This window comes from Ambystoma mexicanum, chromosome 14 (genome assembly GCF_040938575.1).
Source record: "Ambystoma mexicanum isolate Mex_15411 chromosome 14, UKY_AmexF1_1, whole genome shotgun sequence".
Lineage (NCBI taxonomy): Eukaryota > Metazoa > Chordata > Amphibia > Caudata > Ambystomatidae > Ambystoma > Ambystoma mexicanum.
The window spans coordinates 326047004-326073380 of NC_090940.1; the positions used below are offsets into that span (position 1 = coordinate 326047004).

The window sequence follows — 26377 nt, forward strand, 5'->3', positions numbered from 1 at the left end:
AATTGGATCCTTTAAACATGATAAATAGGCAGATTTGATTATTCCTCCAATCCATAAATAAAAGCAAACAGTAACCACATGTTTCTCCTCTCGCAGGCAATATGACAGGGCGTGACTGCATGCTGTCACCTCAAATGTTCGTCCTTTTTCATTGGCGGGAGAATGCTGTGCCTATGTGAATGCCTCATCGGGTTACGTGCAGAGTACAGGGATTTTCACCCATGGCCCAGTGGGCACTTTATTCTTGGCTCTTCCACTGAACCTGCAGCACCCATCCACATCACAAAGACTACTCCGGTCCGGAGCCTGGCCCCACACTATGGCACTCCTTCATGCTGCCGGACACTCTCCATTATCCAAAGGCAATGCAGACCTTCCTTGCAGCTTCACAGTAGGGACAACATGGTGGGTGTCTGTTCTGCACATATAATTGTGCCCACGCCATGTGCCATATGACTGCAATTGGACAATGCAAGTGAATCTGGGTGCATCTCAACACTCTGCACCCAATTCTAATCATGTTCTACTCAACACGCACATTTACTCAAAATGTCCTTTCTATGTTGTGATCCTTCCTAGAACCTCGATTTCCAGCTGCCTGTTCCTCTACTCTTTCCACTGTCTGCTCGCCTATGAATAATGGTAGAATTCTGAGGGAAGAGTCTTACTGGATCAAGAAAAGGACTGGGAAGTGTGTGTGTGCACATGTACATTTTTGTTTTAGAAGATTGGGTAAGGTTTTGGAAGATTTTCTTTGGTGTGCTTTCAGTTGAAATAAACTATTGCAGGCTCCTGGGGAAGTTCAACTTGCAGGCCTAGAGGAACAGTAGGTGGTGGGGAACCTGATCGAGCCCTCTATAAGCTACAGGGACTCTGGCATTCCCAACAGCCTTTCAACTGATTGCCAGGGTGGAGAGGAGAACTAAAACCTTTCCTTCACTCAGGGCCTCTGTGGTCTGAACTCGGAACCAAGAAGCCCTACGAATCACTCCAACACTGAGCACAGAGCTCAGACAGGTACCGCAACACAAGAAGATCACTTGTTGCATAATGGAGGCCCCACTGGGACTGCAGAGGTAACGTGCAGAGGCACATTGAGAGCAAAGGTGCGAGCTGTGGTGAACCAGAAGAAGGACTCTGGACTACATTGGGTCATTTTCAAGATGCTTATTTGAATAAACAGTAAAATGCCTAACTAGTCCCATCGCTATGAGGGAAGTTCCCTACCTAACAAAACTAAAGCTAAAGGTGCACGTCAAGTCCAAAGTAAAATGTTATCTGTCCTGATCCTAAACCACTATCTGGCCCTACCACTTTTGAAAACACCTAACAAAAAGGAAAGAGGGGAGGCTTGGACAATAGGCTTGCTCTTCAGAGGTATTATTCCTTTCCTCTCATTCCCCAGAAGCTCACTGTCGCCCAAGATCTGGTTCTCTCTAAGTTGGACTATTGCAACAGCCTCTTTCTTAATCTACCTGCCTCTACTCTACGCCCTTTACAACTTATCCAGAACAGGACTGCGAGACTTGTCCTTGGCCTCAAGCCATGGGATCGTATCTCTCCAGCTCTGAAATCTCTCCATTGGCTCCCAGTGGATGCAAGGATTAAATTCAAAACCCTCTGCGTTGTCCACAAGGCTTTCTGGGGCCTGGGTCCAACATACCTTCAGCTATCCCTCTGCAAATACCTCCCATCTCGAGCACTCCGCTTCTCTACCTCTAACTCCCTCAGGGTCAGTCGTTTCTCAAAGAAACAAGCTGGGGGTAGATCTCTGTCTTCGGCTGGGGCCTCCCTCTGGAACAGCCTCCCTGCCACTCTAAAACTTGAGGAGAACCATCTCTGGTTCCGGAAGCACCTCAAAACCTTCCTCTTTGTTTCTGCCTTCTCCTCTCCTCTCCTCTGCTGATTCTACTCTCCCTCGGCACCATGCACCTGGCCACCCTCTGTCCTCCAGGCACAGGTACCTGCTCATCTTGCCACCCTCACGCACTCCCTCCGGGCCACCCCTTGCACTGGGGTCTGTATCTGTACCCATAAAGCCCTCCCCTTTTCTTCCTGCACTTTCAGACCTACCCGGCCTGCTGCCATAAACCCAGCACTTGCCACTTGCTGGCTGCACTCCCATTGTTTGTTGCCTTTTTATTTATTATTTTATTATTATTTTAGTTTTTTCCTCCTCGCTCTGCACTCTCCTTTTGTTCCCCCTTCCATGCACTTCTCCCCCTTCCCCCTCTACCCTTCACTTGCGCGTTCTCAATGTCACTGGACCTAGTAAGATCATTGTTTTTGCTCTCCCCTGTTCCCCTTCCCTTGTCGCACTCAGAAACTCTTGTGTATGAGCGCGATAGAAATAAAATATCAATATCAATAGCCTCGGTATGGGTGTCTGCCTGGCCCAACTTGCAATGGACTTGTTCTCCGTCTCAAAGTTCCTTAAGATCACAAGGGTATATTATTTTTACAATCTTCGCATAGCCTTTCTTGGTAAAAAATAATTATTATTTACAGTATGGGTTTCATTCTCCCCCGTGACAAAGAAAACTGATGCTTAATTCTGCTTCTTCTTGTTTTATTTTAAATGTCCAAATCCCTCCAGGATTATTCGATAAGACACTTCTCTGTCTCCTGCCTTCGTGACATTGGGACTTCCCCAAAATCTTATGGTTCTCTGACACGTGTCTTCTTTTACAATTATATTATTTTAACTTAGGACGTCTGCATGTCTGGGTATTGTAGGTTTCTGGGGGCCTTGCTGCAGAACATTCAGCTTTCTTTCACTCCGTTTCCCCAGTGGACTTGTCAGCTATTCCAGCCTTGATTTACAATGTCGGTATTCCTTTCACACTGTCCTAGTTGGGCCTTGAACCCTGTTAGCTTTGCTTAAGTACGTTTGCTTTTGGTGGCAATTCCGGCAGTAACAGAGTGTTCGTATCTCTTTCACGCTCTTTCAGCTGGGCAGCAAGTCTGTTAGATTCTTTTAAGTTCTCATGCTTTTGACAGTACTACAGCCGTAACATACAGTATTGGTATCTCTTTCACTCTGTTGTTCCAGCTAGTGGGTCTCTCTTCGTTCACACCACCACTGGCTCTGTGGCCCGACGTAGCTTCTTCCCTACATGACGTCAATGCTAGAGGCTTGCCTCTGTATCGGTTGTTCTCCTCCCACCGTAGGAGTCTCTCCTCCAGTCACAGTTTGTTCTCGTTTTATACACGCATTGGAATTAATGGAATTGTGTTTGCCTTCCTTGATCATGGCATTCAGGTGAGGAGCAGCATTACCTTAAGCCAACAGAGTCAAAAAAGAATACTTGTGGATTATGGTTGTAACAGGGAATGTCAAAGCCTTTCCAACATCCAGGAGGGGAGTCACTCTTGCCCAGACCCCTAGGGAGGGTCTTGCATAGTGGACTCACCTCCCTATCCTCACAGGGGGTGTGCTCTCCTCAGGGGAGAAGGGACGAATTGTCCAGATTCGTCCCAGAGCACTATCCCTTGGAGCAGACCACAGCAGTTATGCTCACTGGCTTACGAGTTGCGTATGTGAACTGTGCAGTAGCAGTAGACACAAGTGCTAAATCTACAGATGCTCTTCCCTCAAAACTGAGCACAGGAGGTTTCCATTCAGTCCTCAGAAATTCAGAGTACACAGCTACTGAAGTAAGGAGCAGAACCAGTCAAAGGGTGACTCCAGGGTCAAGAGCATCTTTTGGTGAAGCAAAGTGTCAGAAATGTAAAAAGAAAGGGCAAAGACTCTGTTCTTCCATTTTGGAATATTCTTTATAAAAAGAAAAGTTAAAATCCTAATCTTTCCCTAACTGTAGGTTTTCCCTACCTAACAAAAACTAACTAGGGTGCTCGTCAGTCGTCAGTAAGTCCAAAGGGAAGATCTGTAATCCGTCCAAAATAATCTAACCTGTCCCTGTCTCTATCAAAATAACCAAGGCACAGGAGAAGGACTCCCTTCTCCTGTGGTCTGCTTTTCAGAGAGTTCACTTTAATAACATATTCATAGGTAGTTCTTGATAACTACTTTAATCAAGTGGTATAGTTCAGATATAGGGCTCTTCAATTTCTCAACTGTGTGCCTTACAGTTTGGTAACCCCTTTAGTTATGTTTCTTCTCTCGCTTTCTTGTTCCTTAAACTTGCAACGTTTTTCTCTGCTTAATGTCCATTCTTTTTCCTGACTGGGCCAAGCAGGACTGTTCCCCTAGTGATTCTCACTCTCCACCACCAATTGTAGTTACTGGGATGAGTATGAGGGTTCCAGTAACGACTCACTTCTCTCCAGCACTTTAGTTTTACTCGGACAAGTATGAGTGTTCCAGTAATTAGTCTCACTCTTCTCCACCACTTTAGGCTTCCAGGGACAAGTATGACTGTTCCAGTAAGGATCCTTAACTTTGGTTGTTATTTTGGCTTTATTGCGACAGGTATGATTATTCTTAAAGATCCCAACTCATCTTTGGTAGCTTTAACATTCGGACCCCACTAGGAGTAGGATTCTTCCTTTCATTATTCTCGGTATCCCTCCCGGGTCTCTCGCCTTCCTTGTTACCTTTAGCTCTCAGGGTCAGCGTCACAGTGCCTGCGTTTAGGACTGGACTCTCTCCTTCGTTTGTCATGTTGGTTTCTCGTTTTCCTTCTCTTCTTCATTGTACAAGGTTCATACTCTAGTCGTGTAAGTGGTCTGGGTGTCGTTATTGGACTTCCCAGTCCACAGACTCTGTCAAGCCACCACTGCAGACTAGCATGCTCCTATAAGACTTCCGTCGTTTCGGGTTTCCTGCAGGTAGGGTTAACACATCAGCTACCCCCCAGGCTTGGAAATTGCGTGTCCCTCTCTCTTTCAGCTTTCCTAGCAAAGCTGACTTGAAACTCCTGGTCTTCTCTGCACCTCATCAGATATAGGCCAGACGAGCACAGCCCCCGGTGGCTCACTTTGCCCCACTTCAGGTTGGGAGCTCGCTCAACTTATTACACTTAACAGAACCATATTCAGCCTTCAGTATCTTGTCACCACTTCCTCAGTCAATTATCTTCAGCTCGAACAGTCAACCTATCAGAATCCTGTCAGATAACCTATCATAGGCCTGAACAGATGTCAATCTCCAAATGATACCACCTCCTAATACATCACAGGCACTGGTAAGTATGTCCCTCCCTGTAAGGCATGGGACACCACAGTTATAGTAGCTGGCCAATAAGAGGGCACCCATGTGACAGATCAACAAGGAACACAAGGAATGCAACCCCCCCACCCCCCCAAGTTTCCCAATAGAAGCTCAGGATACAAACCAATGCCAAATACTAGTCCCAAATTAAACGCAGGGTTAAACTTTCTTGCCATCAAATTCTAGATTTCAGTTTTACTTGTTTATATACGTTTTATTAAAGGGCAGAGAGGCCATGTAGGGACAAAAACGTACTTTACCGCCATGATGCATGGTCTTTCCATTTTGGAGGTCTCAATCTGGCATGTGGACAGTTCTACATTAGTGTACGAGGCTGTCTAAAAATGTTTTTTGTTTGCATAGAATCAAACCAGTAGTAATCTATATATAAAAAGATTCCTTTCCACATTTGTTTAGGTCCATGTAATAAGAAAAAACAATGAAAATTTACACTGTCATTAGAAGAAGAAAAAATCTCTTTTTTGTTAAAATAGAGGAGCACATTTTTTTTGGGAGCATGCTGTGTGTATGTAGCAACGGATCAAAAGAGTGTTGTAAAAAGCAAGGGAGATATGTGTGATCAGTTCTGTTATTGTATGGTATGCCTTTCTGTCACACGAAGTGTATGGAATATATGCTTGTCACAGTGGCTATTATGAGGCAAGTCTCAGAATGGAAGCAGCTTGGATCGTGTACTGGGAAATAAAAATATGCAACATATGGGGGGTTGTATTTTATCAATATACACAAACTTCTGATCAAGTGTACAATTTCAGTGGATCTTTCAAAGGGCCCTTATACATATGGTGGGATTCATATCAGGGAAAACATTAAAAATAAAAAATACATTTCTCGTTCTTCTTCTTTATACAATACCTTTTATATGCAGAGCTCCCGAATTGTACTTTGGCTTTATGCCCCGGACTTTTGTTAGGTAGAATCGGAAGGGTTCGCCTGATTCTAACAAGTCCCATGCATCCTGCGATTCGCTGGATGTTTTGTACTTCCCCGGCTGTTTTTGGTTCTCTGGTGGTGGAAGAATGTGCTCAGTTTTTGGGACAGATGCATGTTTTGGCAGGTCTGGCTTTTCCACTTTGACTTTGATCTTCTTTGCACCTTGATGTCCCCGCTCTGTCTGTTCCGACTCTTCATCAGTGCTGGAAAGGCACCAACCAGAATCGTCAAGGTTGGGCTTTAACTTTTTAGGCGGAGAGCTGTTTAATGGGCAGGTTTCCTGCTCAAATTTCACAGGATCTGCCTTTCGTTTATGAGCAGCTTTTCTGGCATCGGAACAAGGGTACTGAGGTTCAGAGTTTTTCACAACCATAGGAGGCAATGTGGAAGTAGAAGGCTTGTTGTCATCTTCATCATCATCACTGCTTGACACTGTCCATTTTCCATGATTACTTTCTTGGCTGTCCATTGTTCTGAAAAATATAGATACATTCTTATTATATACATTCAAAAAAAGATTTACAAACCCACACCGTTCATGTGCCAGTCTATGCCTTGATATTAGGATGACATTGGCTTGCACACGGCCTGATGATGTTGGAGAATATTTCTTTCCTACTGCTTTTCTGCTCCATTTATTTACATCCTAAAACTATGTTTAACAATAAAAGATGATTAAGTCTGTGAAATACATTTTTATCGAATCTGTCTAGAGTTCACTATGATTTTAATTTAAAAAATGCTCATTATCTACAACTAAAACAAGGCCACCAAATAATTGTCTTTTGGTAGAAAACGCCATTGTATGGGAAAATTCGACTTTGAAAAAACATCAGGATTTTTAAGGCCTCACCACAAACAAACACTTTTCTAAAGAAATATTTGGTTTTGTAAACAAACCATCTCTAAACACCTTTCAACCATAACTGTGAAATAACTGGATATGCACACCCAGTAGAAAAGTAATCTTTTATTTATTTCAAGAGCATCTCTTAACAGCCCTGGAGACATTACTCCACAAACCCCATCTCCAACAACCACTTTCTCCCAACTGTCACTCCAAGAACACATCCCTCCATTCCAGAGCCTCTTGAGACTCCACACCAACACTCCAATGCATACATACTACACATCCCCCTTCCTTACTAAACCAACACCAAATTACTGGAAACTCAAAAATAACAAAATTACTGAAATAATACAACAATTGTAAATCTATACTCATTACTTATAAAGAACTTACTCTTTTAATCTGTCAGGGCTTCATGATTCATTTTGCTTTTCCTCACATTGTCTTTGTCACTCTCCACAAATACACTTGACTCCTCACATTCTCTTCTCTCATTGTCACTCAACACTAGACTCTGTTCCACCTCATTCACCTCCACTTCATTCATCTTTGCCACATGATCCCACACTCACTCTCCTGTCACATTCTCCTCCTTCTTTCTACACTTCACAATCCTATTAAGGTTCCACACTGCCCCATCCTCCAATCTGACAGCATTTTTAAAACATTACAACTTTCATGGGACTGGAATACTTCGATAAACCCTTACCACTTTTCCTATCCCACATCACCTTGACACATTCTCCAACAACCACTTCACACTTCCTTTGCATTGCCAACATTTATTTTAGCAACAAAACCTTCATCTACCTTTCTAATACCTACTTGTCATTTAAACACGCCAGAGAAAATGTACTGTTTGGCTTCCTGCCTCTCATGCAAAAAGGGGATACCCCTGTAGCACTGTGCGGAGTCACCCGTACACTCAACATCAAATCAGTAAATTCCTTTCTCCACACTAAACCATTCACCAACATCTGTTATATACAATCCCCGTATCTCTCTGTTTATCCTTTCCACCATCCCGTTAGTCTCAGGATGATACACAGAGAAAAACTTCCATCTGAAACCTGACTGACAACAAAATTCTTACATTTACTTTGCTCTGAACTGTAGCCCATTAATACTCATTACAACTTCAGGATTTACTTCTCTCTTGAAAAGGTTCTCCAAAAATGTTATCACATTTTTAGAAGTCACCCTACCCATAGTATCAACCTCCAACCAATGCGAATATCTATCCACTAACACAAGCATATATCTATGTCCCTTGCCTAAACCGTCATAAGGGACCAACACATACATTGCCAATTCTACCCACAGTCCCTTGAGCACTGGAATTTGATTATGTGTCACCAAATTTCTGTCACAATTCGCACAAGGTGCACAAAACCTTACAATCCTTTCTACTTGAGTGTCCATTGCTGGCCTCCAGAATCATTACGTTATTTTCCTCTTTGTTATTGTCAAACCAGGATGACCTTCATGTACCAAACAACCAATTTGTGTCCTCAACAACTCGGGAGGTACCATTTTACCTTCCTTAAGAATCCATCCAGTGGCAACAGTCAATTCTTCTTTTACCACATAATATGTTTTCTACTGGTCTTCCATAGCACTTTTCTCTGGTCATCCTTCTCTAACCCATTGTCCTACCTTTTTCAAAACATCGTCCTTGGAAACGTTCTCCTCCCATTCCTTTACATCTAGTCCTTTTTATCATGCTACACACTTATTCTTCAACTTCTTTCCTAACATCTAGTATCAAATACTCATTAGGTAAAAGCATCCCTGACAATTAATCTGCTGCACAGTTTCTTTTACCTGGTAAATACTCTACCTGGCAATTGTATTACATCAGTCTTAAACCAAGTCTAGCAATTCTAGGCAACGCCCTCAACATACCATGCATGATGGAGTGGAATGTAGAGGAAGTCACCTGGTCTTATGTAGGTTAAGATCAGTGATGTATGGCTTCAATAAAGAAGAGTGAAATACTGAATGGATCTGTTTCCAAATTACTGGAAATTGACGTTTAAATGCCACTGGATTGATGACTTTCACAATCTTGGAGGGTTAGTAATATCGAGGAGAGAATATGGAAGGTCTTAAACGAGAAGGTAGTAGACGAGATGACAGCCAGACTGCTTTGCCTCTTTTGTAGTCCAGCACAGCAGATCACTTCTCATCAGCAAACATTTTTGTTGAAGATTGTCTTTCTGGAGATTGGTCAATGCATCTTTGTGTGTCTGTCATAGGGACCAAATTGTTTCTTCCACTGTGAGTACATTGGTAATGCGTTTGTCAGGTAAGGGTAACCAGAGCGGATGATATCCATAGGTACAAAAGAATGGGCTCATACCCAAAGAAGAGTGGAAGGCATTGTTGTAAAAAAAATCATCTATGGGAAGCATCAAAGCATCATAGCCAGTTGTCACATGCTGCAGAGGCAAAACATCAGAGATATTGTTTGATGATTTGATTTGTTCTTTCTGTCAAGCCATTGATCTCGGGGTGATATCCAGAGGAGAGGGAGTGTTGAATACCCAAAGATTTACAAAAAGCAGACCAGAGCTTGGACGTGTACTGCGTATCGCAGTCTGAGATTATCTTGTCTGGTATGCCCTGTGGACGGATAATATCCGTCAGAAATACTTTGCTCCTTTCAGAAGTGGTAGGCATCTTCTTAAAGGGGGTGACATGTGCTCGTTTTGGAGAAGATATCGGTTGTGATCATTATCACGGTTAATCCACTGGAAGGATGTAGGTCCACAATGATGGCTGTTGAAATGGTGTGCCTTGGGGATGAAGAATGATCGGGCTGAGAGAGTTTTCCTATAGTTTGCCATGATGATAATTAGATTGTGCACAGACAGAGCATGAAGTAACAAACCGCTCCACGTCTTTCTCAAAACTTGGCCACCAAAAAAACCTCTTTATTAGTTCTTTAGTGGATCGTATTCGTCGATGTCTGGCAAACTTGGAGTTGTGACATAACTGAAGGCTTTCCTGCTGTAATGCAGCAGTAGGGAGATACAAACGAGATCCATATAAGAGAAAACCTGAGTTCTTGCTGAGCTTCTGTTTATGGCCAACCAAGTTTTCAGGACCTTGGTAAATGGCATCCTTGAGATGCTGAAAAAAGGTGTCGACTACACCTACGAAAGCGTCCTGAGAAAACATTCTGGGTCTTGTGTCAAATGTAGACCACAAACCTCTGGATAAAGTATCAGCCACTATGTTTTGGGAGCTGGGAATGTGCGTAAACCCCAGTTCATAATGATGAAAGAAATGGGCCCATCTGGCCTGATGGCTGTTTCGACACTCAAAATCATGCTAATATTGTAGATTCTGATGATCGGTACGGACCATTGTTGGACACTGAGCTCCCAAAAGGAGATGACACCATGGCAAGCCAACTTTATTGCCAATAATTATTTTCCGAGGACCGAGTAATTCCTTTCCGCTGGAGACAAAGTCTTGGAATAGTAGGCCAAAGGATGTTCCAGGCTGTCTGTATGTGTGTTTGATTGAAGATGGCTCCAAAGGCATGGTCTGAAGCATCGGCTTCTGGAAATAATCATTTTCTTGGATCTGGTTGACAAAGAACATGGGCTGTAGTGAATCATCGTTTGAGGAGCCGAAAGGCATCATCAGCTTCTTTGGACCACTGAAAACAAAAGTTCTTCTTTAATAAGGATGTTATGGGCAATACGATCCGGGAAAAAGAAGGTACAAACTTCCGATAAAAATATGCTAGCCCCAGAAAACACGGTACATCCTTTAAGGATCGGGGTGCTTCCCATGCCAGAACAACCTTGGTCTTGCGGGAATCCATGGAGCTACCTTTGTCCGAAAGGATGTAACCCAAATAGGTTACTTTAGTCACCGCAAAGATGCATTTTTCCGGTTTGGCTTTCAACTGGTTAGTCTGCAGTCGTCGGAGTACCTCTCGGACACGATTACGATGTTTGTCTTTTCCTTGAGAGAAGATCAGAATATTGTCTAGGTAAACGACAACGGAGTGGAACAACAAGTCTGAGAAAAGATGAGTTGACGAACCTCTGGAACACAGCAGAAGCATTTGCCAAACCAAAAGGCATAACACAATATTGAAAGTGACCGAAGGGGCGTGGAAGGCGGTCATCCATTCACAGCTGTCCCTTATCCTGAAGCCCCTCTGAGATCTAATTTGACAAATATCTTTGCTAACCTTACAGCCTACAAGATATCAGTTATCAGGGGATGAGGATATTTGGCCTTTTTGGTCATCTTAATTCAGTCCCCTGTAATCGATACAAAGCCGAAGCTCACTGGCGTCATTCTTTACCACAAAAAAAAGAGAAGCCCCTGCAGAGGACTTAGACTCAGTAGTCAAGCCATTTGCTAGATTCTCCTGTAGGTATTTCCATAGTGTTTCTTTTTATTTGGGCGACAAGATGAACATCCTGTTAAACGGTACCTCAGTACTCAGTAACAAGTCAATGGCACAGTCCTCAGGTCTGTGTGGTGGTAGTTTCTTGGTGGTATCATTAATGAACACAGATTGGAAGTACTGGTATTCTCTATGCACCAAGCAATGAACTGAAGACGAAGAAGGATTCTCTGAGGAAGGTACAGAGAAATGTATGTCAGTCACGTTTGTTAAAAGGCAAGAGGAATCACAGTGTTCTGAACTCAAAAAAAGGCTATGTGCCTTCCAGTTTATGTAGGGATTGTGCTCCTCTCACCATGGCATATCCAGTATAATAGGGTAGTTAGTGGTTTGAATGAGATCAAAGGACAAAACTTCATGATGGTGTAGTATGCTCATCTTCAATGGAACTGTATTAACCGTGATCGGACCTCCTTGCAAAGGACAACCGTCAACCCCTTGCAAACCCTTTCATTTTCACCGGGACCTGATGAGTTCTAGCCCAAGTGGTGTCCATAAAGATCTCTGCTGCCCCTGAATCCACCACGGCGGTAGTCTCAATTTCACTTTCCTCAAGATTGTTTACCAGCACCTTAAGCATGAGTAAAGTAGAATCCGGTTTGTGATTAAGTCCAGTAGTATACAAGGGAAATTGGTTTTTCTCCCAATCCTGTATCCGTTCTAAGGACGGGAGAAGGCATTTTCCTCTCGTCGAGGTGGTGCGAGGGGACATGAGTGTAACAGATGCTCTGCAGATCCACAGTACATACAAAGACCCTTGGTTCTGCGACAAGTCCTTTCTTCTACTGTTAACGGACCTCAGGCTGTTTCTATTTGCACAGGCTCAGAATTCTCCACTTCTTTCTCTGCTTGGGAAGGGCAATTACTGGTTGCAAGTGGTCCACGTTTCTTTTCAGCATTCCTATTTTGCAACCTTAAAATCGATCTGAAGTGTCAGTTTTATCAGATCCTCAGAGGAACGGGACGAGGTACACGTGTGTAATGCTAGTGCGAAAAATGCGAGCCAGAATAACATGGCGTCGATGCGCAGCCATTTTGAACACTCATCTCCCATTACACTAATAAAGTCTGCGTTTCCGCAGGCCTCATTGAATGAGCAAGTAGCAGGGAAACAGAGCGAGGTCACGTAAATATCATGCGAGCGGACTAACTGCGGAGAATAGTTATTGTATTGTTCATTGAAGGACGAATACAGAAGGGGAGTCAAAGAGCACTGCAGGTGCATGATAAGGGGTCTGGGAATGCATGGGATAGAGAGGGGTGCTGTGTTTTTCCACTTCTAACTGGATGTTTCCACCCTCTGTCCTTTCGACTTGTGATCTGCTCTTCAACCGAGAGCAGAATACAATTGGGAAGGGCGGGGGAATGCCCCCATAAAAGAGACGGCATTACGGAGGGAGTTAGTTGGACGTTGAAAGCCCGGGTGATGCAGTCTCGCTGAAAGGGAGGACGCTCCGCTTCAGATCCCGTTGAACGTAGTGATCTCTTTGCCTACCTGCTGAGGGACGAAGCAGTGTTGCTGGTGGCCAAGATGAGGTTTTCCACTGCTTCCTTCTTAACGGTGACGTTGCCTATATTGTAATATATATATATTTTCACTTATCTATATTTATTGGTGTTTGTATAGTTATATGATATAAAGGGCCTATAATGAGCCGTTTTATAACTTTATGTGATGGATGTGTGTTTCTTCTGCAATTCTGAGTCCAATTACTTGTTTTTTGCAAAAGGGGCCGGGGAGACGTAGGTTTTAGTGTTTTATCCTTAGGGCCAAACAGACACAAAACAACGTGCTATCTCGTGCTATATCGTCTTTAAGGTTATCGTTTAAGCCTCTACAAAAAAGAGCAAAACAAGCTTCTTCAGCCTAATTTGTGGCTTGAGCCATCTGCCGGAACTGGTGTACGTCAAAGTATCTAGAGATCCCTGGAAGAATTCCAATAAGGTTTCCGGAGTAGTGTATGTTAACTCAGGGCAATCGAACATTCCTCGGAAGGCTGTTATAAAGGCTGCATAAATATCCAGTATTGGGTCTCTTGCTACCACCAGAAATGTGGCCCAGGCACTCGAAGTTAAATGAGTGATGACAAAGCCCACCTTACCCCGGTTGTTAGGGAATGCCTGCTGACGAAAAGTAAAAGTGACCAAACAGGCATCCAAAAACTCTTTCAGTTTTTTGGGCTCTCTATGGAATTTCTCTATGGATGGCTGAATAGGTATGGCATGTCCCAGAGTCGTATCACGAGCCATTAGGGTTTGGCGAAGGTATGTGTTCTCAGCTTTGACCTGCTGCATCTCAGCTGTCAACCCCATGACAGTATTTACCAACTCTTGCAGTTGGTGCATTTTTTCTTTGATCTCAAGGCGTCGCAATCTGTCAAGATCACGTCTTACCTTTGTATTGGAGGACGTAGTCTTGTGTTGTATAGTGCGTTCTGCTCCCTGGGCAGCCACTGCGACCCAGAGGTTGAAATCTGGCTTACAGCCCTGCCCAGGGGTACAGAGCCAGGCTGTAGGAAAAAAAACTTTTAGGGGAAAAAACCTGCTTGTAATTCGCAGAGTAGTCCTTATCCTGGTTGATGAGGAGCCTGGTGTAAGGAGCAGTTGCAAGGAAGAAGTGGAATGGTGAAAGAAGGTCTCAGTGAGGATTCCACTAGGAGCAAGGGAAACCGAATGGCAGAAGCAAGGAGGAGCAAGGAATAGGAAAGAAAAGGAAAAAAAGTGTGTGCGCAATACGGGAACTATTGCGACACACATCTTACCGGGAGAGCCGCAGTGAAATAGTGTTGCGGTCGCTTCTGGGTTGCCGGAATGGATGACATCATGACACCACATGGCGCAATGATTCAACGTGACCCTCCATGGTGGAGTGGGAAGCATCGCCAGCGTCTCCATAGGGACGAGGCAGCTAACCCAGGGCTGCGATGGTGCGTCATGACAAAATCTACATTTGCTCTATTCCACTGTATGTCCCTTCTCCTCAAGTTTCCTCAACACTTCACAGACTTTCCCATAATGTTGCTCTTTCTGCTGTCCATACACCAATATGTCATCTAGGAAAACCTCAACTTCACTCATCTCTCCAAACATATGGGCCATTACCTGTTAAAAAACAGCAGCAGCATATGCTGAACCGAAAGACATTCTTACATCATGTAAGGAAGCATGGTATCAACAGTGAAGACAGACACAAGTGATAACAGTTCAAGGGTGTTTATTGAACTTCAAATGGGTTGGTTGAACGCCTGTCTAATCATAAATCTAAAGATGGGAGCAAGAAGCGACCATCAAATAATAATAACGAAGTCCTAGTGGAGTCTGTCAAAATAAAAGGGCCTATACTAATAAACCTACTGTAATCCTTACTTCTGAATATAAATGGCGTGGGACAACAATGTGAGCAAAAAGTCAAGTGTTCAAGAAATGATATGTCAGGATAGTTGAGCAGTTGGCCTCCCATCCCCATGTTTTTAGCACGGGACAAGGCGGCACGCTTGAGCTTCACACACACACTCTGGCTTCTTGGCCACAAGAGAACTGTTCAAAGCATAGGTACAGGGCCTTCTGCCAAAGTCTCTCTCCCAATGACAGTCTCTTATTGCAGAGGGCCTGATGTAACAAACAAACACCAAAGTTCCTTTCTTATCAGGATTTTCACACTCACAGGTTCGCAATTGGTCACCCTCATTCGGACTTGCACCACGGATCTCCCTTGTTTGGGCTCAGTCCCATTTAGCACAATGTATACAATTGGTCTCCCTATTTCGGGCTCAGACCTTTTGTTCACAATTTCTAGGTCTTCTTGTTCGGGCTCGGACACGTTGGGTTTGCAAAAAGTTATCACAGTTCACTTCCTTTAGGCTTCCCTCACTCGGGCTTGGGCCTACACACAGTGCAGAGAGTCCTCCGAGTGGGCCTACTTCCGTTTTCCATCGGACCACTCTGTTACTTTATTTTTCAGTTACTTTCACTTCACAGTAATTGGTCTCCCTCAGTCAGGCTCGGACCACTTTAATCTTGCTTTCTTTTTGTTATCAAAATTCGAAGACCTTTCACTGTGCGATTGGTTTTCCTAAAACCAGCGCAGGACCATTTAGATTCGCTTCATTCAAAAAAAGAACTTCAAACCCCATAATGCCTTTCATGGGCCTTTCATTTGCTGCTTTCTTTCTCAAATTCAATGTGCAGGTTCCCGCTCCAGCCACACACACGCTCACTGGGATTTCCTCTCTCTTGCCATGAAAATCACCCGGTTAGCTCAGTGCTGGTGAGCAAATTCTTTGGAGCTTTCTGGGTCAAGGTCAGGGTCTTCCCACATGCCCCTCAGGCTCCTGGGCTTCCGTTCACATGCCCAGGGGGAAACAAGTACTCCTGTGGACAGAGTCAGCAGGAAATGATCTGCCCTCTCTGGCTCTTGGCAGGCACAGCTCCTCAGCCCTGCTGCAGCTCTTCAACGACACAGGATCAGCGTCTTGGCCCTCAGCTCCCTTCCCGACGCTCCAGGGTTCTTTAAGCACTCTCCTCTGCTCTTCAGCTCCTCTGGTCTACACTGCATCCCCAGCTTGCTCAAAGTGTCTCAGTGCTCCACCTTTCATACTGACAGAGAGTGTTAATTGGAGTCAGGTGTGGGTGATTAAAAAGGGAGGGTTGACTCTGCCTGTCCTCGTTAATAGGACAAGATGGAGACTTCCCACAGGAATCAATGGTACATTGGTTCCTACGGGCAATCTTCATAGCTCTGTTCCTCTTTTTCTTTGTCCCAGTGGTTTTAAAAGAAGGCAATGGGGAGGAAGTATGGGAGTTGTAGTTTTCCCTAATGATGGAGGGAAACGTTTATAAGTGCTTGTCAGGGTGAAGGGGGCAGATGTGGGGTTGTAGGTGAATGGGTTTTAGATGATAATGTCCCATAGTGACTGTGGGGATGCCAGATAGGAATATATTTCTTTTACTACGCCTTCTTTTAATGTTAGTACCTGTTGAAATTGGGGAGGGGGCAACGGGACAGGATTCATAAGAACCTATAAAGGTGGAGGAAGTGTGGGGTAGGGGTTTGTCAGAAAGGGGCAATAACGTGTCCCTCCCGAGGGCATTCCTCCAACTATCCCCAAAGACCCCCTGCTCAGGTGATCCTCCCGCACTGATCTACCACCATGGTCTGGTTCCAAAGGCAATGGCTGTGCCCTATCCACTTGAACAAAGAATCCTCGGGGTCCATAAGTGAGAAAGCCCACAGGTTTCTTATAATACCTATACATTCCAAATGGGGTAATAAAAGTTGTATATTTCCTGGATTCCTGATGTAATTGAATTTGGTGATAAGCCGCCGACAAATGCATTGTGGAAAATATATCTGCCTTGCCCAGCAAATTGAACATTTCTGATATTACTGGCAATGGTTACTTCTCCATGGCTATACGCTTGTTCAAATCTCTAGAGATCCATACATATTCTTACTTTCCCATTGGCCTTCCTCACTACAACTATCGGAAAACCCCATTCTGATACTTCTACTTCTTCAATTATCCCTTCTCCCTTAAGTCTTTTTAATTCCTTTTTTACTTCTTCTGTTAGAGAGATGGGAATGTGCCTCACAGAATAGGATATCAGTTTTACTCCTGCATTGAGCTCTATTTTGTGGCAATAGCTTTTAAGCTTCCATATTCTTTCTTTAAATACCCCAGGGAATAATTCCTTCTCCATCCCTTCTGTAATATTTTATTATCTGCTCCTTCTTCACAAATACAGAAACAGGATCATCACTTCCTGGGTAAAGTTTTATCTTGAGCTTGGCTTGGTCTTCCCAACCCAAAACCTTCACTCCCTTCTTTGCCTCCTATAGTTTTACTTCTGGGATTCTTCCTTTAATCTTGTACCCAATCATTTTAATCACTGAACTTTCAAATGCCCCAGGATCTCGAGTATCAGATTTCATCAATTCTGATTTGTAACCCTTTCTGCCCAATTCATTCCACTTCTCTTTTGTTATTATAGTATACAGAGATCCCGAGTCCATCCACAATTTAGAGAAAATTCCCAAAATATGCACTTGGGAACTTCCTTATTATTATCCCTTACAGCATCACTTATTCTCCTTCCTCTTCTTCTTGCTTCCACTGTATTTTGTTCTGGTTTATGTGACTTGTTTCTTGTTCCTGCACACAATTCCAAAATGTATTTCTGATTCAGGGCTGTACATACCTTTGAATTTGCATTATGTCCCTTTTTTCCAAATCTATAATATTTTCCTCTTTGAGAGTTTGTTCTCACTTCACTCTAATGTCTGAACTCATCCTTCATTTTACTTGCATGCTCTTTTGTTTCCTTTTGCTTTGTGATAGACTTTTCTGTCACTTCTTTTTGTTTAAAAGCAGCAACTGGAGTTGTTTGCGTCAATTCCTTGTTTTTCACTTTAATCTCCTTAAAACATATAGTGGTATGATCTACGTTCTTTGCTATGGCAATTATGTCTTCACAGGAAGCATCCCCCATACATCCAGAGCCGTTCCTGTTGTGTATACTAGTTTGGTCTCTTATGAGTTCATCCAGAGTCACTCCTCTTCCAAAGTTACATGTCACTGCTACTCTATTGAGAACACTCACATATTCATCTACTCCTTCCTCTGTTTCATGTTTCCTACAGTAGAAATAATATCTGCTCATAGCAATATTAGTCTTAGGGTAATAATACAAGTCTAGTTGCTTTATAGCCAGTTCATATCCGTTCCTGCTCTCTCATTCCCCAGATCTCGGAGGTGGTAATTCTCTGAATACTCTATGTCCTTCAGGGCCAAGGGAATGTAGCAACAACAATTTCTTTTTTGCCAGTGTTAAATGTTCATTTTCTATTGTGCCGATATAGTTTCCTCAGTGCACCTCCTATTCAATCCATGGTATCGAATTGAAGGAGTACAGTGTCCCCAGACACTGCTAAGAAGGGCGTATTTTATTTATTTATTTTATTATTGGCTTGTTAGGCGCTTATACAATAAGAAAATACTGTTTCAAAGCGCCTAAAGGACAAGGGAGGGAGCAGGAGTGAGAAATACATTAAAGTACATTAAAAACACAATATATAACCTACTATGCCTTGTTAGTATTCAGAACGTGCAAGTGCAGCAAGAAAGAAGGCAGGGGGTCAGTGCTGTGGTGTCTGAGCTCATGGGTGAGCCACATATGAAGTGCTAGGAATGTTGAGTGCTACACCGCCTGGAGCCATGAGGGGTGTAAGTGCGAGCCACCAGAGCAGAGGTTGTAAGTGCAAGCGCAGATAGACAGGAGCTGGGCCAATTGGGTGCGGGAGGTCAGGGCCAGAGAATGCATAAGGGCCCAGGACACCAATCGCAGCAACTGTGGGATTAGAAGGGGAGAGAAGAAGGGAAGGAGGAGGTAAAGAGGAGTGTCTTAAGGAGCTTCTGGAATTTAAGAAGATCCTGCTCAAGGCGCGGAGGGAGGGGGAGGTTGTTCAATAGGAGCGAGCTAGCTGAGGAAAGCAAACAACCACCTGCCCTCTGTTTAGCAAAACTCTTTACACACAGAGGTTCCATGTCTTAAAATCGCGGAAAAAATGGCGTGAATACAAAATATTGCGGCAGTGGTTTTGCCGCCACAATCATGCAAAGGATGAGTGGGACACCCCCGCAACCCCTGGACCCATTATATCATTGAAGGGGATCGGGGGACACCCCCGCAACCCCTGCTCCCCTTAAATGCTATAATGGGGTACACCTTTACCAGGTCAAATCACGGCATTTTGCTGCAATTTTTTTTACCAGCAACATTTTTGCCGCACTTTTATTACCTGAGACCCACACAGAGAGTTAGAGCTAAAGGAGCATAGTGGTCTGGAGGGGGAGTATTTAGTAAGATAAAGTTGAAGATAGTGAGGTCCCTGGGCCCAGACCGCCTTGTAGATGATGCAGAGGGAATGGAATTTAATACGTGCAGCAACCGGGAGCCAGTGAAGACTTTTTAGTGCAGGATAGATGTGGTGCCTGGGCCTAAGGCCAAGGATAAGTCTTGCTTCCCTATTCTGGGTTAGCTGGAGTTGTGGCAGAATGAAAGATGGTAGATACAGGAGGAGGCTGTTACAATAGTCAAGCCTAGGGAGAACCAGGGGCCTGGGTCACATTGATCCTCTATGGGAAAGTGAGAAAAGGGAGAATTCCTCCGAGAAGGAAGTGCTGAAAGTGGGACTTCTTGGCAATGTCCCAAGTGCGAGGGAGGAAAGAGAGAGGAGTCGAAGATGACTCCAAGGTTTCTGGCTTCAGAAGAGGGCACAGGGGTAGAGTCCAAAGAGGAAGGCCAGAGTGAAGGGAAGAAGGAGGGAGCAAGGTTCCCGATGGGAAGGATCTCAGTTTTATAGGCGTTGAGGCAGAGATCATTGGCAGTGCACCAGGATGGCAGATAGGCAATCAGGGATGATGGAGGGTGCAAGAGGGCCGGAAGGGAGTTTGAAAAAGAGCTGTGTGTCGTCTGCATAACACTGGAAGTCGGAGGAGAAGGAGGAGATGAGGCGTGCAAGCAGAGCAAGATAGATGTTAAAGAGCCAGGGGGAGAGGATAGAACCCTGGGGGACATCACAGGTGGAGAGGGAAGTAGAAGAGGAGAAAGTGCCCAGGATGACTTGGGAAGAGCGGTCAGCAAGGAAGGATGTCAGCCAGTCCAGTGCCTGTTCCAAGATACCAAGGGTATCGTGGAGCGTTTTTACGAGGATGGAATGGTTGACTGTGTCAAAGGCAGAGGAGAGATCGAGAAGATAAGGACAGCTGGGTAGTTGGCCTCCAGAAATGCGAGCGGTTCTTCACAGGTGTCCAGAAGAGAGGTTTCTATGTCTCTGGATGCTCTGAATCCAGATTGATGGTCGTGGAGACCACCAACAAGTTCAGTGTGCGAGTTGAGTTGGGGCAAAACCAACTTCTCCAGCAGTTTCCCCAGGAAGGGGGTGATGGAAATAGGGCAGTAGTTGGCAGGGCAGGTAGGATCTGATGAAGGTTTTTTCAGGAGTGGGCGCACAAGGGAGTTTGGGTAAAGATCCTGTGACGAAGGAGTGGTTGCAGAAATCAGCGAGAGCAGGGGCAAGAGAGCCAATGTTACCCTTGATGGTCCTCGATGAGCAGGGGGAATCCTGCTAAGAAGAGGCCTTGTTGGAGCAGACAACTCTAATAACTTCTTCAGGTGTGATAGGGTGAAGGAGGAGAAGGAGGACAGAGGAGGAGGGTGGAGGTGAGGGTGTGTGTGATGGGTTATGAGGGAGAGTATCAAGGGTGGTAAGGATGTCCTGGGTTTTGGAGGTAAAGTGTGAGGCCAGTGCATTGCAGAGTACCTGAAAGGGAGAATGGGAGGAGGCGACTGAGGAGGGGTTGGCTAGTTCCCTGCAGATCTTGAAAAGTTCAGCCGTGTTATTGGATGCACCAGAAACCTGTGCCTGAATGTGGGCTCTTTTCTTGCCAGGGATGGAGTGTCTGTATTGCCTTTGTATCAGGCGGCAGGCCAGTTTGTCAGAGGATGAGTCTGGCAGGGCCACAACTTCTGTGTTGTACCGGGTGTTAAGCTTAGAGGCAGGTTTCAGGTGGAACCTCATGACTGGGGCAAGAATGTCAAGAGCATCGGTGATGGAAAGGTGGAGGTTGCTGAGGGCAGAGTCAGAGGTGGAGTCAGAGATGGGGGTGTGGGGGAGATGAAGCTGGAAGCAAAGGCAGCCACAGACACTTGTTTCATCGGGCGGATGTTAGCAAACAAGGTTGGTGGGACTTTCGGGGGGGGGTGTCAGCGGGTCAAGGGAACTCAAGTGGGAGGAGGAGGAGAGGATGGTCAGACCAGTAGAGATGGGTGAATAGGGAGGGGAAAGAGAGAGGTCAGAGTGTATGTGGGCATACAGAGTGTGTCCAGAGGGAAAGCGAGGTGCAGAGGTCAGTGAAGAGCATGAATCCAGAGCAGGGGGAGTCCAATTGGATCTTGAAGTCACCCAGAAGGAGGAGGTTGGATGTTGATGAAAGTAAGGAAGAGCAGAAGGCAGCCCATTCAGAGAGGAACAGTGTGGTGGTACTTGGGGGCGGTAAATGGTGGCAATGGTTAGGTTGGAGATGTGTGAGATGACCAACTTGCAAACCAGGCTTTCAAAGGAAGAGTGGAGCTGGGTAGGTAAGATGGAAGTAGGAACCCACTCAAGGAAGATTAAGGCAACCCTCCTCCCTCGCCAGTGCAGTGAGGTCAAGGCTTGGAGATGATCTGGAAGACTTCAGGGATGAGGGAGTCAAAAGCAGTTACTGAGCTGGCATTGAACCATGTCTCGGTAAGAGCGAGAATGTCGAGGTCAATGTCTTCAAGAAGGAGACAGAAGTCAGCGGAGTGTTTGTTGGCTGAGCGGGCGTTAAGGGTTGCCAGGTGGAGGAGGTCTGTGCCTTTGAAGGTCTTCTGAGGTGGTGTACAGGGGCATGGTACATCAGTCAGAGTAGGGAAGAGAGAGTAGAAGTTGGAGATGCAGGAGAAGGATGGAGTTAATGAGAGAAGGCAGGATCCAGTGAAAGAGGAGGAGGTTGGGTTGTGGGCCCTGAACCAGATAGTGGCAGTGTGATAGACCTTAACAAAGCAGCGAGAGGATGAGAAGCCGGTCAAGAGGACTTCCCACTTGGTACCATCGTTAATGGTAGAACATGCGGAGGGAGAGAGAGTAGAGAGGAGATGGGGGGAGGTCCATAGATCTGGAGAGGGACAGAGAAGAGGATATCAGTGAAAACTTCTCTAGAGGAAGCGCTGACATAGGTGTCTGCAACGGGAAGTCCAGGGTTTGCACTCAAGATGTCTTTTTTGTGCTTTTCTCTACCAGACTTTGTGAGAGAAGGGGGATAAGTGATAGTGTAGCAATTAGAGAATATAGGAGAGATGGAGAGTGCCATAGGTCGGCAGAAGTTTGGACGGGAAATAAAGAGGATTGGCTGCACAGTACAGTTCTAGCAGTGAAATGCAGGAGGTGCACAGATGTAATACAAACAACCTAAATCTGATTTTTAAAAATAGAGGCACAACACAGTAAAATGCAGGAGGTGCACAGATGTAATACAAACACACCTAAATCCGATTTTAAAAGTAGAGGCACAACACAGTGAAATGCAGGACGTCCACAGATGGAATACAAACACACCTAAATCTGATTTTTTAAAAAGGAAGATGGAATTCAACAAACCTAAATCCGATTTTATAAAAGGAGGCAGAGATGGAATACAAACACACTTAATCTGACGTACCTAATAGTCACAAGTGCACTGATGGAAGTTGAGTATTGATTAAAGCGCTGAAAGAAGAAGTGAAAGGCATAGTTGACGTTAGGAGAGATAGTGGTGGAGGTCAGCCAAGCTCACTTATGTGACTGCAGGGAACATAAAGAGCCCAGGAACCCATGACCTGGGAGAAGTAGTTAGTCAGGAGGACTGAGCATAGTTTGAGAGGGTTAAGGCCCACCAGGCCCAGACAGGCACAGACAGGGCCTTAAAATGGAGGGCCTTTGAGTAGGGCCGGCTTTAGTCTGCCGGCAGCTGATTGGGCCTAAGAGAGGAAGTAGACCAATCACCACAAGGGCTGCAGGTGAGGGGCAGGCACTCCAGTGTGCCTGAGGCTTTGGACGGCCATGATGGAACAAGGCCTTGGGGGATTTCTGCAATGCAGCACGGTTGTGCTGGGAGGTAAAACAGCATAGAAAGGCAGATTCAGCACAGATGGGGGCTGCAGAAGGTGGATTCCAGTAATGCGGGTAGAAATGGAACAATTGTGTTTTTTAAAGAGCGCTTGATGAAGCTGGGGGGGGTGTATCATTATGCCTTGCATTGTATTCCACAATATGTACAACATTTGTAAAACCTTTGCAAATGTTGCAACCGAATTGTTCACTGTCCAATGTTGTGGTATATGAAAAATATCAGTGAAACTTCCATGGAAACATGCGAACAAAACAAAAATAAAATTATGGTGGCACATAAGAAAACGCTTTAAAGTCCTTTCCTTTAATCCTTTAAACATCTGCATGTTTTCCCTTAAGGGCACACCAGTGCTGCCTGCTTGCTCGTGCTCTCCATGATGACTGCTCACGCAACCCCGGATACAGCCGCACTCACGCTGAGCACAATACCTCCATACTTCGTACAGATAGGTGCAGGCAGCCTCCTGCGCCGCACAGCTCAGCTCACCGTCTCTCAGTCCTCCAACGGAACAAACAACCCGAGTACATTCACAAAAATTGTCTGCCAGGTCTGCATAGGTAACGAGTCTTGTTACCCACTCATCGCCAAATGAAATAACTGGATATTCCACACCCAGTAAAAAAGTAATCTTCTTTAATTTATTTCAAGTCCATCTCTCAACATCCTTGTGGACACCACTCCGCCAACCCCATCTCCAAAAAACCCCTTTCTCCCAACCATCACTCACAGAACACAACGCTCCATTCTATATCCCCTTCAGACTCCACACCAAAATTCCAATACATACATACTACAAACTGCAATCCATGGCATGGCGTAGTACCTAGAAATCTGCTAAAAAATGAGTTGCGTTACTGTTGACGAGACTCATTAGTTGGATAGGAGGTAAGGACAGTAGGGGCTGCAACAAAGTCACTATCTGGCTGTGGGGACATGGGGACTTCTAGCGGGGTGACCAAAGAGGTCAGGGGCCTCCCCAATCTACAGGATGTTGGGCCTGAAGGAGGTATAGAGGTAACCTCCACTTAGTCTGCGTTATTTGGCAGGGGGACAGCCACTGGGTATAATCAATCAACTTCAGACTACTCTGTACCTTTGAGAACGTGGGACTTGGAACTGATAGGAACCCAAGCAACAAACCAACATTGTACTTTTAAGAAAGGCAATCAGACGCACAGTGTGAAGACGTTCTGTGCCATAGCCGACTCAGGCCAAGAGTGGCAGGTTATAGATCTTATGTGACTTTGCTCTGGGAAAGCCGCAGACTTCCACGAGAAGCAGAGATTCTCTAAATGGCTTGTGCAGTGAATCAGAGTTTTCCTGCAGCTGGCTCTGATACTGCCAGCTGCACCTACTGTATGAAAGGAGCAGATGCTTTAGAGAAGGAGTAGATGGAAGGAGTTTGGGACCGTCAGAGAATGGCTTGAGCTTGTAAGGAAGAACGTTTGTGACCGCAGGGGAAAAAGAGGTGGAAGGTACAAATATGGAGGCGATGGGTAAGGAATGAAGGAGGAGGAAGGGAAATATCAGGAGTTGGTGGGTGAAAAAAACCAGGCAAAACAAGGTAAAGATCCAAAGGAGAAGGTAAGCGCTAGGAGGGGATGGATGAAGAAATGAAGGAGGGGGGAATATCAAGAGTTGGTAGGTAAAGCTTCCCTTAATTTCATCAGGAAGAGGTGGTAGCAATAAGGAGGAGTGGGTAGAGAGGAATCCGTAAGAGGAGGAGGACAGTTTGAGACCAGATGGTGAGAAGGCAGAAGGTAAAAATCAGGTGGTGCTGGTTTAAGAAATTAAGGCAGAGGAAGGGAAACATCTGAAGGAGGCAGTGAAGGTGAAGAAAGGTTGATGGTAGGAGATTAGTGAAAATCAAGGGAAAGGGGAGGAGTATGAACAGCAGGGAGAGAGGTAGAATAGGACAGTTCTAGAGCGCATATCTGACAAGAAAGTATGATAGGGGAAAGACCCAGATCTAAAGGGGTCAGACCCAAGGAGGGAGAGGGAATGAGCATATGGCAAAACACTTTCGAATGGGGTCCAGTCGAATGAATAGACATGTGGGCAGAAGGGTCAGGCCACGATCCCTGGAGTGGGAGGGGACAGTGCTCAACAAGAGGCCATTAGGAAGTACCATTAGACAAAGTTCCTTTTCTCCATCATCCATCTCACTCTGAGCCTCATTGTGACTTAGCATTGGGCAAAGGCACCCGACTAATACTCACATTTCACAGTCCGAGTGAAAAAAAAGGGAACCTCAGACAGCCCGAGATAAAAACAGGAGTGACAGCATGAGAGCAAGAGTGAGAGGGTGCTACAGATAGTTAGTGAGCGAGTGTGAATGTGAGAGAGACAGAGAGAGAATGTCAGCGAAATTGATCTATGTGATCACTGCGACCACATATAATTGCGACGGCCGAAAATGCTGACTTTTTATTTTTTAAATTAAACCCCCTTTATACCACATAGATAGAAGGGGGAGACCCCCTACCCACTCCCCCATATTTCTATAATATCCCATTCCCCCCCACATATATATGTGGTGCAAAGGGGGTGCTGAAAAAAAAAAGTCGGGCATTTCGGCCGTCGCAATTGTGAGGGTGACATTTTGGGCCATTTCCAGCAAAATCACTGTTTGGAAACAGGACAGAGAGAGGAACAGGTTTTAAGAACTCCCCAATGAAAGAAGAGTGAAGAAGGGTTCAGGAAACTGTAAGCCATTAAAGTGAACAGAGAATGTTTGGGGGTACACATAAAAACTCACAAGTCAGCACACAGATTCGGAATGGGTAACGGGCAAAGTCCACCTAGTAGGCAGTTCAACGAAATCCCGGTTGGGCAGTGTGATGAAATCCACTGCCTGGTCGGGACCCCCAAGGTGATGACTAATGGGGCCATGTGCTATTTCCGAGCAAGTGGATGGCCTGGGGTGGGGGGGTATGACTAGGATCCCTGGTCACCCCACCTTGGTCCCCTTCTGAATAGGCCCAACTCTCCCAAAAGGAAATAGATCTCTTTAAGGAAAGGCTTTTTCTTCACATGGCAATGGTAACAAACCAACAAATCATTTCACAGGACCCAAGATTAACTCTGTAGATACAATGTGTCCAGTGTGCGACTTACTGAACACAAAGTCCAGTGCAGGATGAAAAGGGACAGAAGAATTGTTCTCTGGCAAGTGATTCTCGAGCAAGGATACAATGTTATTTATTTATTTATTTATTTAAATGTATAGAGCGCACTATAGCCCACAGGCATTGAGGCGCTATATCAGAGCT

General features: G+C 45.0%; 1 protein-coding gene across 2 annotated transcripts in view; it reads right to left on the reverse strand.

Moving 5' to 3' along the window:
* The window catches only part of TDP1 (tyrosyl-DNA phosphodiesterase 1), a 1670976-nt gene that overhangs the window by 1619179 nt on the left and 25420 nt on the right, over nt 1–26377 (reverse strand). For both annotated transcript variants that reach the window (XM_069637461.1, XM_069637460.1), the window contains exon 2: nt 6050–6600. In XM_069637461.1, the coding sequence (XP_069493562.1) occupies nt 6050–6600 (551 nt within the window). The remainder of the gene's footprint in view (nt 1–6049; nt 6601–26377) is intronic.